This window comes from Hemiscyllium ocellatum, chromosome 1, assembly GCF_020745735.1.
Source record: "Hemiscyllium ocellatum isolate sHemOce1 chromosome 1, sHemOce1.pat.X.cur, whole genome shotgun sequence".
NCBI classification, from domain to species: Eukaryota; Metazoa; Chordata; class Chondrichthyes; order Orectolobiformes; family Hemiscylliidae; genus Hemiscyllium; species Hemiscyllium ocellatum.
The window spans coordinates 93693260-93707515 of record NC_083401.1 but is presented as its reverse complement, the minus strand read 5'-3'; the positions used below and the strand labels follow the sequence as shown (position 1 = coordinate 93707515).

At 42.6% G+C, this 14256-nt stretch overlaps 1 protein-coding gene across 1 annotated transcript in view; it reads right to left on the bottom strand.

Moving 5' to 3' along the window:
- Positions 1-11093, bottom strand: part of LOC132819200 (LON peptidase N-terminal domain and RING finger protein 1-like) — a 49832-nt gene extending 38739 nt beyond the window's left edge. Inside the window, exons 1-3 of the mRNA XM_060830655.1 lie at positions 10589-11093; positions 4769-4887; positions 2835-2957 (exon numbers count right to left, since the gene is read on the bottom strand). Of these exons, the coding sequence (XP_060686638.1) occupies positions 2835-2957; positions 4769-4887; positions 10589-11093 (747 nt within the window). The remainder of the gene's footprint in view (positions 1-2834; positions 2958-4768; positions 4888-10588) is intronic.
- Positions 11094-14256: the final 3163 nt, after the last annotated feature.

Genomic DNA, 14256 nt, shown 5'->3' with positions numbered 1-14256 from the left:
CGTAATCATAAAACCATTGATAAGTGAACCAATTTCTTTTTAAACACTAATGTCTTTCAGGATTACTTGTTGCACTTAACTGAATGTTGACTTAATATCAAAGGACAATGTCTCTCACCTCAACTTGAGTTCAGCTCTTTAATCCATGTTTGGACCAAGTTTGCTTTGAGGTCACAAGCTACATTGCCCTCAGAGCCCAAACTGAGCATCAGTGTGCAGATGCCACTTGATAACATGGTCAATTATCACCTGGGTTACCCCACACATGACTGCACACCCACAAATGTGGTCAACTCTCAACTACTTTCTGAAATGAGCTAGCAAGCCACCAGTTTAGGGTCAATTAAGGATGGGTGATAAATACTGCCATGCCAATGATGCCCATATCCGATGAATGAATAAAGGAATAAATCTATCTGGCAAAATGGGGTGGTACATGTACGGAATGAGCTGCCAGAGGAAGTGGAGGTTGGTACAGTTGCAACATTCAAAAGGCATTCGGATGGATATATGAATAGGAAGGGTATGGAGGGATATGGGCTGGATGCTGGCAGGTGGGACTAGATTAGGTTGGGATATCTAGTCAGCATGGACAGTTTGGACTGAAGGGTCTATTTCCATGCTGTACATCTCTATGACTCTAAATAAGAGGCAGGACAAATACAAATCTGTCAATTATTGCCTTAGTTTGACTTCACTTTGTATAAACTAAGCAGAACGAAAAAAACATTATAATTGCTGAAGATTACTCATCTCAGTGCTGAGACATCACTGCACAAATCCTTCATGACATTGTCCTGGATCCAACCATATTTATCCATCCAAGTTTAGTTTGGTAAGTGAAAAATAAAAGTACCACACAAGAATCAGAAAATGACCATCCCCAACAAGACAGAATATAATCTTTTCTCCATGATGTTCGAAGGCATCATTACTGCTGAATTCCCCACCATTAGCATGCTAGGGGTTATCACTGATCAGAAACTAAATTGGACTAGCCATATAAATACTGACTACAATAGCAGATCAGAAGTCAGGAATTCTGGATAGTCAGGTGGTGAGTATTTACATCCCAAAAAACTGTCAACCTTCATTAAGGTGTATGTCAGCAGTGTGATCGAATACTTGCCTGGATGAAGCCAACTCCAATAATACGCAAAGTCCACACTATCCAGGACGAAGCAACCCATTTGACTGGAATCCCTCCATCACCAAAACCTCACTAATAGTCTGTACCATTTACAAGATGCAATACAGTTAAAACCCATGACTGCCACCATCTCAGAGAAAGGCAACCGATTCACGGTAGCACCATCACCTGAAAGTTTCCTTTGAAGCCACATACCAACCTGACTTGGATCTATACAGCTGTACTTTCATCGTCACTGGACAAAAATCTAGAACTTCCCAACAGCAGTATTGTTAAATCCACTACACTTCCAAGGAATGAAGATGATCAAGAAGGTATCTCACCAGCAGCTTCAAGGGAACTGGGAAGTGGCAATAAATATTACCTTACCCATGGATGCCCACATCCTGTGAACAAGGGTTTTTAAAATATAGCCCAGGAACAAATCTGAGATGGTCAATATTCCGTGTTCCTCCAAATACAAACATATGGAGTTTAGTTTAAAATAAAACCACCTGCATAGACTGAAATGAAATAAACCTGAATATTCAGATCATTTTTAATATAACAGAAACACTATTTGGTATTAGTTATTTGGTAGGTCAGAACGTCACTAATACTGAAAATGTCATTCTGTCAGAAGTTTTTCATATTGCACTCAGGACAATTAGCAAAAATACCAATTTAAAAGAAGAACCAACATCAAAGCTGTATGAGAGGGGAGTGCTGATTGGTTGACAAGTGGACTCTGATTGGTAACACTGATGTCTGGTTTAAAAGTTAAACAAAGCTTTCAGTTAACTGTCACAGAGTCATACAACATGGAAAGAGACTCTTCAGTCCAACTTTTCCATGCTGACCAAGTTTCCCAAACAAAACTAGTCCCATCTGCCTGTGTTTGGCCCACAGGTCTAAACCTTTTCTATTTAAGTACTTATCTAAACATCTTTTAAATGGCATAACTGTACCTCCATCTACCACTTCCCATGGCAGTTCATTCCACATACAAACCACTCCGTGATAAAAGTTGTCCCTCTGGTCCTTTTTAAATCTTTCTCCTCTTAACTTAAAATTATACCCTCTAATTTTGAACTTTCCTATCCCTAGGTCTGGCTTATGCCCGAAACTTTGATTTTCCTGCTCCTCGGATGCTGCCTGACCTGCTGTGCTTTTCCAGCACCACTCTAATCTAGGCTCTATCCTAAGTAAAAGACCTTTGTTATTCACCTGATCTACATTCCTTATGATTTTATAGATTTCTAAGGTCACCCCTCAACTTTCTACACTCGAGTGAAAAAAGTTCCAGTATATCCAGGCTCTTCCAGCACCACTGATCCAGAATCCCAATATATCCAGTCTCTCCTTATAACTCAAAACCTCCAGCCCAGTTACAACCTCGTAAATCTTTTCTGCACATTCTCCAATTTAATAATATCTTAGTATAGCAAGGCGACCAGAACTCTACTGTACTCCAAAAGTGGCCTCAATGTCCTGAACACAACATAACATGCCAACTCTGGTGCACGGCAATAACCTTGGTTCTCTTACAGTGCTATTAGCATGAATTGCCTTGATAATTTCAAGATGAAAAGCTGCAACAAAACATGTATTTTGTCAGGACTACTCAACTTATGTTGTAAATGAATATCTATTCTGTGATGCTCAGCCAACTAGCATAAGCTCTACAGATATGTAAAAACATTACCTTTTCCACTTCAACTTTTGCTGGAGTAAAATCTTCATCCAAAGCCAAACACTGAAGAAATGATTGTACGGCTTCATCGATCAGACCCATAGTATAGAGGACTCTAGCTTTTCTAAAATATCCCTGAAGAAATTAAATAATTTTTTAAAACACTGAAGTATAGGGGTCAAAACACAATGTACTTATTGTAAACTGTCTGACATATTCAATAACAACCTTTGTTTTAATTTCAAATCTACCCTTTGAAATGACTGGAAAGGAAAGTGTGCTAAGGTCAAATCCAAATGTATTTATGTTATTGAAATACAGAACACCACCTCCATGTTGAGTACAAATTATCAAATTCTGATTATCTGCTTTGTTTTAACATTCTCAGGCTAATTAAATCACATATTATCCAAATAAACAATAACTTTCTTGACACAGAAAGTGTGATCAACTGAAGTGTGAAACGCTCAATAACGAAAACAGTTTTTTAAAACAAGTCATTTGTTAGACAGTAGAAACCACCCTTGGAACTACAAAAAGCAGAGCAATCATGGACTTAACCATGCATTGCTCAAAAAGAAAAAGTCCAATAAAACGAGCAGGTATTACGACATCAGTGATGGATTTAAAAAAAAATACTTTGGTAATGATGAAGATGGACATGGCAGTGTTAAAAGCAATTCAAGACACATTTACAGGAGAGCCGGAGCAAACAGCTTTACGGTAGCTTGTCCAGATTAAAATTTCAATAGAAACAGTAATTCTTCAGGATAAACCAAAATATTCAGCAGGTCTGGCATATTTTGTGAAACTGAATGACTTCCCATTTGGTACACAAATGTCAGTAAGGGAAGGACATCTGCCATCCTTACCTGGTCTGACCTTTACGGTTCCTTTTGGACTGCAAACGAAACATGGTACTTCGACTGCTCCTGCTCTTTCCTCCTCATCCAATACCTTTTGTTTTTCTTACCAAAGCCCTCTTTTCACCTGCTCAAGATCTACCACTTCTAACTTTTCCCAGTTCTGATAAGAGATCATTGAACTGAAACATCAACTCTCTTTCTCTATCTTTAGATGTTGTGAGACCTGCTCAGTATTTCCATCAATTTTGGTTATTGCAGATTTTCAGCATCCGTAATATTTCACTCTTGTACTAGCACAATCTTTTAAGGGGACTTAAATAGCTTTTTTTAAAAAAAAGTTACATGATAAGGAACAATTATTTCAGGGTCTATATTGCTATTAACCTTTATGCACAATGTATATACTTGATTCCTAGATTACTTGTGAAACAAATCCCAAAGGATTTGATAGAGCTAGTAAACATATTAGCACTGAATGCTGTGCTTTAATTTTGTTTTGCAGTTTAAAACTGGCTAATGAAGACTTCAAAAGCTTAAATCTAAGCTTTACTAATGCCAAGAAAGAATTTTTTGTAATAATTGAAGACAATGACATTCAACATCAAAAAGATAAAATCATTTCCAATCTGGCACACAATGGAGCACGAGGGCGATAGAGAAATAATAAACTTGCATTGCACTTAGCATCAAGTCTCAGGAATATTCCAAATGGACTACAATGGAGTTGCTACTCTTCTGTATAAAAGCACACATCAACACATACACAGGACACCAAAAGAACTTGGCAGTCTTCTTTCAATTGTACAGTGTACACAAACCAGGCAGGCAATGGCTAACACAAAAGGAAGCTCTGACAATGCAGTACTTCAATAATGAAGCTTAGTATCCTGTTAAAATTTGGATTTGCTGCAATGGAAGTAAAAAAAAGAGTCAAACTACAGGATGCAATGATTTATGGTAAAATTATAAGAGGGTTGATAGGATAAATTGGGTTAATCACTAAACTAATTAGGATTGGACAAAATTGCTGTTTCTATTTAGATATGACATACATAATGATAAACTGCAGAAAATAGTCACCTCTGGCCAAGCAGGCCTTCTTGAACACACTGCTTCCATATCTTCCCTTGCTTCTTTGAACTGTTGAAGACCAGCATACGATTCAGCCCTGTAGCTCTGTAGGGCAACATCACTGGGTTCTAAATAGTTAGACATCAAATACAAATAAACAACAGACATTCTGTATCAAACTATAGGTTTAGTCACAGAACATCAGTCATCCAATACAGAAGTGGCCTGAGTCTGTACCACTGAAATTAGGTTATAACTGACACTAGCCCCACTTTCCCACATTAGGCCCATAGTTTTGAATGCTGAAACTTTGAGTGCTCATCCAAGTGCTTTTTAAAAGATTGTGAGATTCCTCATCTCAACCACCCGCCATTCAGCACATTCCAGATCCCCACCATCCTCTGGGTGAAAATGCTTTTCCTTAATCCCTTCTAAACTCACTGCCTTTCACTTTAAAGTTATGCTCCCTAGTCATTCACTGATGGGAACAGATGCTTTCTATTCATCCTATCCACTTTCCTCATAATCTGACACACATTTATTAGGATCCCCCATCAACCTTCTCTGCTCTAAATACAAAACACAACCTGAGATTCACCAGCTTCTCTTCGTACCTGAAATGCTCCATTCAAGGCAATACTCTGGTGAACCTTCTTTGTTTCCACTCTAGTGCAATCACATCCTTTCTATTATATGGAGACTGATAATGCACATAGCACTCCAGCTGTGGTCTAACCAAAGTCCTGCATAGCTTCAACATGACTTTGTTGTTCTTTTAAATTATGCCTCGACTGATGAAGGCAAGCATCAGTAGGCCTTCCGAACAACCATATTAACCTGCTCTGCCACCTTCAGGAATTTGTGAACAAGGACCCCAAGATTCCTCTGAGCTTCCCCGTGCGCCACCATTCACTGAGTACTTCCTTGCCAGTAACCACCTTTCTTCCAAATCCTTAAGAACAGGCAGAGTTCTGAGACCGCAGACTCATGAAGGATACGCTATCTTCCTGGTGCTACAGTCCCAGGTGTCACAGAGCAAGACATTCTTCTGGGGGAAGGTGTTCAGCCATAAGATGTGGTCCATGCTAGTACCAATTAGTAATTTTGTGGAGGGCAGGCCTAAAATAGACGATGAGGTCCAGAAAGTGGATTTTAGGGAGCTAGGAAGGAAATTGAAAAGCAGTAGTGCCTCAAAATTAGAGTCTTTACAGCAAAGAAAAAAGGCCTTGGCTCATTGTGTTCACAACGATCAAGTATTATAGAGTCACAGAGATGTATTCATCTACTCTAATCTTGTTTATCAGCACCCTTCAACTTCCCAGTAATTTTGTGATTACTCCCAGTTCCATATATTAGGAAACATGGGAACAATAGAATTAACTGATTCAACATGTCCTCCCTCCTCATCACTTCTTTAGATACATCAGGCATCGGGACCAGCTCTAGGGCAAGGTATATCTCAATAAGATGGTGGATCTAAGTGAGGCCAGGACTAATACCCTGGCAGGAAAAAATGCTAGTGCTGGTGGAGAGGATTTAGATGAGACCGATAGAAGAATAGGAATCAGTGCGGATACTCAGATTGGAGGAAAAGACTGCAATGGAAATAGAGAGGTAATATGCAAAATTACAGGATAGAAACAAAGGCATGTATCAAATATCATCATCAGACTACAGAATAATGTTTAAAAGACAGAAATAAAGGTTCTTACCAATGTACATACCATTCAAACAAGGTTGGTGTTTTGAAGACATAAGATTCAAGTAAACAGGTACAATGTATTTATTATTACAGGGAGTAACTAAGGGGTGACTAAGATTGGGAACTGAAATTATTCATCATTTCAGAGGCATAATGAAAAGGAAGATGAGGTGGAATCGTGCTCTTCAAGGAATGTGATCTGTACATTATTTGGGAGGATCCTAGATTGAAGGATAATGATGTAGAAAAGAGCTGATGAACAGAAAGGGACAGCAATCACTGATGCAAGTTTTTTTCAAATGAGCCATTAAACAGTAGTAGTAATGTTGGACATAGTACAAATCAGGAAATTAGAGATGTATTTAAAGGAGAGTAACCTAGTAAAAATTAGGTGAATTCAATTTACATATTGGCTGGGTAAACCTAATCTGCAATAATATTGGTTCCTCAATGTGCTGGTAGAAAACTGCATACTCTGCAATAATATTGCAGAGTATGCAGTTTTCTACCAGCACATTGAGGAACCAACCAGGAGTTAGCACATCTTAAGATTTAGTATTATGTGATGAGGAAGGGCTAATTAATAACTTCGCTGTTAAGAAGCCTTGGGCAAATATGGACCAAAATATGACAGATTTCACATCAAGTTTGAATATGGTATAGTTAATCATAAAACTAAGGCCTTAAATCTCAGCTTGAGAAACTAATGGTTGAGGTTCAAGAGAGCAATGATAAATTGGAAAACTACATAAAACAATGAGGGGGTGGATCTGCAATGGTTAATAGAAGAAAGAAAATTTACAGCCCAGGAACATGTCCTTCGGCCCTCCAAGCCTGAGCTGATCCAAATGTACTGTTCAAACCTGTCGGTCAATTCCTAAGCATCTGTATCCCTCTGCTCCCCACCTACTCATGCATTTGTCCAGACACATCTTAAATTAATTTACCGTGCCTGCTTCTACCACCTCTACAGACAACACGTTCCAAATGCCCACCACCCTGTGTGTGTGAAATATTTGCCGCGTGTATCCCCCTTAAACTTTCCACCTCTCACCTTGAAAGCGTGACCTCTCATCTTTGAATCCTTCACCCTGGGAAAAAGCTTGTCTCTATCTACCCCGTCCAAACCCTTCGTGATTTTGTAAACTTCAATCAGATTCCCCCTCAATCTCCTTTTTTCTAATGAAAATAAACCTAACCTACTCAACCTCTCTTCATAGCTAGCACCTTCCATACCAGGCAACATCCTCGTAAACCTTCTCTGCAGCCTCTCCAAAGCGTCCACATCCTTTTGGTAATGTGGCAACCAGAACTGTACACAGTATTCTAAATGCGCCCAAACCAATGTCTTACACAATTTTAACATGACTTGCCAACTCTTATACTCAATGCCCTGTCCAATGAAGGCTAGCTTACTATATGCCTTCTTGACCACTCTATCCACCTGTGCAGCAACCTTCAGGGTACAATGGACCTGCACTCCCAGATCTCTCTGCCCATCAACTTTTCCCAAGGCTCTTCCGTTCATTGCATAATTCACTCTAGAATTAGACTTGCCTAGATGCATCACCTCTCATTTGTCTGCATTGAAAACCATCTGCCACTTTTCCGCCCAACTCTCCAGTCTACCTATATCCCCTGACAGTCCCTTATGCTTTCTGCTACTCCACCAATCTTCATGTCATCTGCAGACTTGCTGATCATTCCAACAGTGCCCTCTTCCAGATCATTTATGTATATCACAAACAAGTGGCCCCAATACTGACCGCTGTGGAACACCACTGGTCACCTTTCTCCATTTCGAGAAACTCCCTTCAACTACTACACACTGTCTCCTGTTGCTCAACCAGTTCTTTATCCACCTAGCTACAACACCCTGCACACCATGTGACTTCACTTTCTCCATTAGTCTACCATGGGGAATCTTATCAAACGCCTTACTAAAGACTTCAACAGCCCTTCATCTATCAACTTAGTCACTTCCTTGAAGAACTCTAAGTTTGTAAGTCACGATCTCTCCCACACAAAACCATGTTGCCTATCACTGATAAGCCCATTCTTTTCTAAATATAAATAGATCCTATCCCTTCTCCAGTAACTTTCCCACCACTGACGTCAGGCTCACTGGTCTGTAGTTACCTGAAATATCTCTACTACTCTTCTTGTTAAGGGGGACAACATGAGCAACCCTCCAGTCTTCTGGCACCTCACCTGCATTTAAGGATGCTACAAAGATATCTGTCAGGGCCCCAGCTATTTCCTCTCTCACCTCCCTCAGCAACCTGGAATAGATCCCATCCAGTCTTGGGATTTGTCCACCTTAATAACCTCTAGCCTACCCAACACATCTTCCCTACCTATGTCAACGTGATCCAGACTAATCAAACTTTTATCTCTAATCTCAACATTCACCATGTTCCTCTCCTCAGTGAGCACTGATGCAAAGTAATCATTCAGAATTTCACCCATTCTCTCAGGTTTGACACACAGTCTTCCTTAGTTATTCTTTAGTGGACTAATCCTTTCTCTCGTTACTTGCTTGCTTCTTTTATCAGAATAAAATCCTTTGGGATTCTTTAATTAAAGTATTCTCTCATCTGTCACTAAAAAAAATTAAAGACAGCATTAGATCAAAAACTATAAAAATTCCAAAAGAGGTACCAAACTTGGGGTTTGGATGCAATTTTGAACATAGTAAAGTATGACCAAGAAACTGATAAAAGGAAGGAAGGGAGGAGGAGTGGTAGAGGAAGAGATAGAATGCAAACTAGAATGCAAATTTACAGGCATATGTGGAATGTGAAATGGATATGTGAAAAGGAAGCGATGACTAGGACAAATATAGGCCCAAACAGGCAGAGACAGAATTTATAGTGAATAACAGGAAAAAGGCACAAAAGCTGAACAATTACTTTGTGTCTTTCGGCATAGAATAGAATATATGAGAAATTGTTTTATTAGAAGAGATTGAAGAATCTGGTTCTGTATTCACTGCAGTTTTGAAAAATAAGATGCGATCTTAGGAACAAAAAAGTCCTTACAGGGCTTGACAGATTGGACACAAATAGAATGTTTCCCCAGTTGAGTGTAGAATCAGGCGATGATTTCATGATTGGGGGTGCGGGGTGATGGAGAAAGAGGGGAGGAATAGCAGTAAGGTCATTGAAGGCTGAGGTGAGAAGGAATTTCACCACTCAGTCAATCTTTGAAATTCTCTACCCCAGGGAACTATGGAAACTCAAGCATTAGATAATGTTAAAAATCACACATTAGGTCCAACAGGTTTAATTGGAAGCACACTAGCTTTCAGAGCGACGCTCTTTCATCGGGTGATAGTGCTGAATTAGATAATAACATTGAGATACACATCCTGTAGAATCTTCTAAACCCTTGACCTCCACCAATTGGAAAGATAAGGAAAGCAGATCTCATCAGCCCTAACAGTATCTCTCCCCATTTTCAACTGTCTGATTGAACACTGGTATTTTCATAAAATGTCTGAGAATGCAAGTGTGAGCCAATCTAAGACTGGATTGCCAATCAGACTCATTGCAAACTAGAAGCAGTCATGTTTCACAATTAACAGAAGCAACTTGTATTGCCCACTGGATTATGTACACGTATACGACTTGATATTTTAATCACTGAACCACATTTTTCACCTCATGCCCTACAAACTCCACTTTAACCTATTTGATCGCTCGCTCGCACGTCTCACAATATGGGGGGGGGGCGGGGAAGAGCTGCTGGAAACGTCTTGGTGAACAAACGGTTCACAGCGCAACGAGAGTTTATGCAAGTGTCACAGTCACTCTTGAGTAACCAACTGGAAGTAGTGTTTACATAACAAGAACACCGCCCTCTCAGGAGGGCTGCATGCCCACAGAGAACACAAGTTATCACTGCTTCAACAATACCATCCGAGAACAGAAATTAAAGTGCCAAGACCTTAAAAGTGAAGAAAACGCCAACCAACCGACCAACCTCCTGGAGGAGGAATAGTTTATAAAACTCACACAAGAGTTGTTGTACAACTCGCGTTACACAACAGGAGCAGTCACAGGGAGACAGAGACAGACTGAACCTTAAACATAGATCTGAAGGCACACCAAGTGTCCCGCACTCACTCAGTTCCAGTTGCTCGAGCAGGGTCAGTGCCTCTGGGAAGCGGCACTGTGACAGCAGCTCCTCCAGTTTGATTTTATCCCGGGCCCGGCTGACCTCCGCCGGGAACCATTTCGCCATCAGGTGGCTCAGAATGACATTGGGGCGCAGAGACTGAGGGCCGGCCGCCGCCTCCTCCCCACAGGCCGGGCAGCGCGGGCTCCTCCGCAGGCAGCGGCGACACCAGGTGTGCCCGCAGCGCAGGGTGACCGGCTCGGCCAGCAGCTCCCCGCAGCCGCCGCCGCCACACTCCAGGAACCCTCCCACAATCCGCTGCCCGCCCGGGACGCCGGCTCCGTTTGGCCCGCCAGTTCTTCTCTTGAAGCGGTGCAGGAGACACTGCACCAGGCCACCCAGCTGATCGGGACGCAGTGACCCTCGGCTCCCGACCGTAGGCCCTGCCTTCTCCCCGGGATGGACAACGTCGGTGGGTCCAGGATCTGGTGCTCCGCTCGGAACCGCCGACATCGCTCAACTGACACGCGCATGCGTACTCCACAGTGCCAACGACTGGCACGTGATTCAGAGCGCAGCTGTCATTGGAGGTGACACAGGGAGGGGCGGAGCCTGGAAAACGGTACAAAACAACTGCGGCAGGTTTCATAACAGGGCGGGGCGGAACCTGACTGAAGGCGGGGCAGGCAGGGCGGAGCCTGACTGGGGGTGGGGCCTGACTGGGGGTGGGGCCTGACTGGGGGTGGGGCCTGACTGAGGGTGGGGCCTGACTGAGGGCGGGGTCGGCAGGGCAGAGCTTGACTGGGGGTGGGGCCTGACTGGGGGTGGGGCCTGACTGAGGGCGGGGTCGGCAGGGCAGAGCTTGACTGGGGGTGGGGCCTGACTGGGGGTGGGGCCTGACTGAGGGCGGGGTCGGCAGGGGAGAAGGTAGCTGGGAGTGCAATAGATAGATGGAGGTGGGGGTAATGGTGATAGATCGGAAAGGAGGGTGGAGCGGATTGGTGAGAAGGAAGATTGGTAGGCAGGATAGGTCATGAGGATGGTGCTGAGCTGACAGGTTGGAACTGGGGTAAGGTGGGGGGAAAGGAAATGAGGAAACTCGTGAAGTCCACATTGATGCTCTGGGGTTGAAGTGTTCTGAGGCGGAAGATGAGGCATTCTTCCTCCAGGCGTCGAATGGTGAGGGAGTGGCGGTGGAAGAGGCCCAGGACCTGCATGTCCTCGGCAGAGTGGGATGAGGAGCTGAAATGTTCGGCCACAGGGCAGTGGGGTTGATTGGTGAGGGTGTCTGGACATGTTTCCCAAAGTGCTCTGCGAGAAGGGAACATCTCCGGGACACCTGCACCAATCAACCCCACCATCCTGACTCTCCAGAGCTTGTTCATCAAGATAGTGACAAAGCCATCTGGTAAATTTGCCTTTTTTGGTCAGTGCATTGAGTATAGGGGTTGGGAGGTCATATTATGGTTATACAAGGCATTGTTAGGTCACTTTTTGGAATATTGCATTCTGTTCTAGTCTTTTTGCTATATGAAAGATGTTGTTAAACTTGAAAGGGTACTGAAAATGTTTCCAAGGATGTTGTCAGGGTTGAAGTGTTTGAATTATAATGAGAGGCCAAATAGGCAAGGGTTATTTTCCCAGGAGTGTCGGAGGCTGAAGGGTGATTTTATAGAAGTTTATAAAGTCATGAGGGGCATCGCTAAGGTGAACAGCCAACGTCTTTTTCCCAAGGTATTTAAATCAAAACTAGCTGGCATAGGTTAAAGATGAGATGGGAAGGGTACAAAAGGACATAAGGTGCAACTTTTTCATGCAGAGGGTGTGTGTGTATGGAATGACCTACTAAAACAAGTGGTGGTGGCTGGTACAATTACAACATTTAAAAGGCGTCTGATTAGGTACATAATTAGGAAGGGTTTTGCAAGATATGGGCCAAATGCTGGCAAATAGAACTAGAATAATTTAGGAAAGCTGCTTGGCATGGACGTGTTGGGTCGAAGAGTCTATTTCCATGCTGTAGAACTCCATGACTCCATTTGCAAGGAACAAGTCAGGAATATTCCCCATTTGCCTGGATGAGGGCAACTCTACCAACACTCAACAAGATTGTTTTGAAGATATGATTTGATTTATTATTGCTACATGTACTGAAATATAATGAAAAGTTGTGTTTTGCATGTTATCCAGTTAAAATATACCTTACAAAGTACATTAGGGTAACAGAACGAATGCTGAATATAGTGTTACAGCTACAGAGAAGGTGCAGGGAAAGATTAACTTTAATATATAAGATTCTGGATTAGTGGTGATGGAAGAGCACAGCAGTTCAGGCAGCATCCGAGGAGCAGTAAAATCGACGTTTCGGGCAAAAGCCCTTCATCAGGAATAAAGGCAGAGAGCCTGAAGGGTGGAGAGATGAGTCAAAAGTGTGGTGCTGGAAAAGCACAGCAGGTCAGCCAGCATCCAATGAGCAGATGAATCAACGTTTCGGGCAAAAGCCCTTCATCAGGAATGAGGCTGTGAGCCAAGGGGGTGGTAAGAAAAATGGGAGGGGGGTTGGGGCTGAGGAAAGGTATCTGAGACTGCAATAGGTAGATGGAGGTGGGGGTAATGGTGATAGGTTGGAAAGGTGGGTGGAGCGGATAGGTGGGAAGAAGATGGACAGGTAGGACAGGTCATGAGGATGGTACCGTGTTGGAAGGTTGGAACTGGGATAAGGTGGGGTGAGGGGAAATGAGAAAACTGGTGAAATCCACATTGATGCTGTGAGGTCTGTAGAAAAGTCTGATAACAGCGTGGAGGAAACTGTTCTTTAATTTGCTCATACGTGTTTTCAAACTTTTGCATCCGACACCACCCAGGACAAAGGAGCCTAGATCGTTGGCACCACATCCACAAACATCCACTCACTCCACCACCAAGCCTCAGTAGAGCAGTGTGTACTATCTGCAAGAACCACCTGCAAGTTTCCCTCAAAGCCATTCATCACCCTGATTTGGAAATACATCAATGCAACAATTCACCAAGGGTCCTTTGACAGCAACTCTAACTCCATGACCATTTCCATCTAGAAGGCGAATGTTAGCAGCTGTTGTATCAGAAGGTGTTTGATAAGTTACTGCAAGTTGTGCAAAGGTAAGAACCCATAAAACCATAGGCTTAGAAGCAGAATTAGGCCATTTTGCCCATTGAGTCTGCTCCACCATGCTGAACCAATTCTCCTGCCTTCTCCCCATAACCCTTGATCCCCTTATCAATTAAGAGCCTATCTGCCTCTGTCTTAAATAGATTCAATGACTTGGCCTCTACAGCCCTCTGCGGCAAAGTGTTCCATAGGTTCGTGAACCTCTGGGTGAAGGAATTCCTCCATATCTCAGTTCTAAAGGGTCATTGCTTCTCCCTGAATCTGTGCCCTCAGGTCCTAGGCTTTCCTACTAATGGAAACATCCATGTCCACTTTATCTAGGCTTCCCAATATCTCGTAAATTTCAAACAGATCCCTCATCTTCCTTCTAAACTGATCAAGTAATGACCCAAAGTCCTCAACTGTTCTTCACATGACCAGCCCTTCACCCTGGGATCATTCTTCTAAACCTCCTCTCAATCCCTCCAATGCCACCACATCCTTCCTTAAATACTGAACACAAAACTGCAGAATATTCCAAATATGACC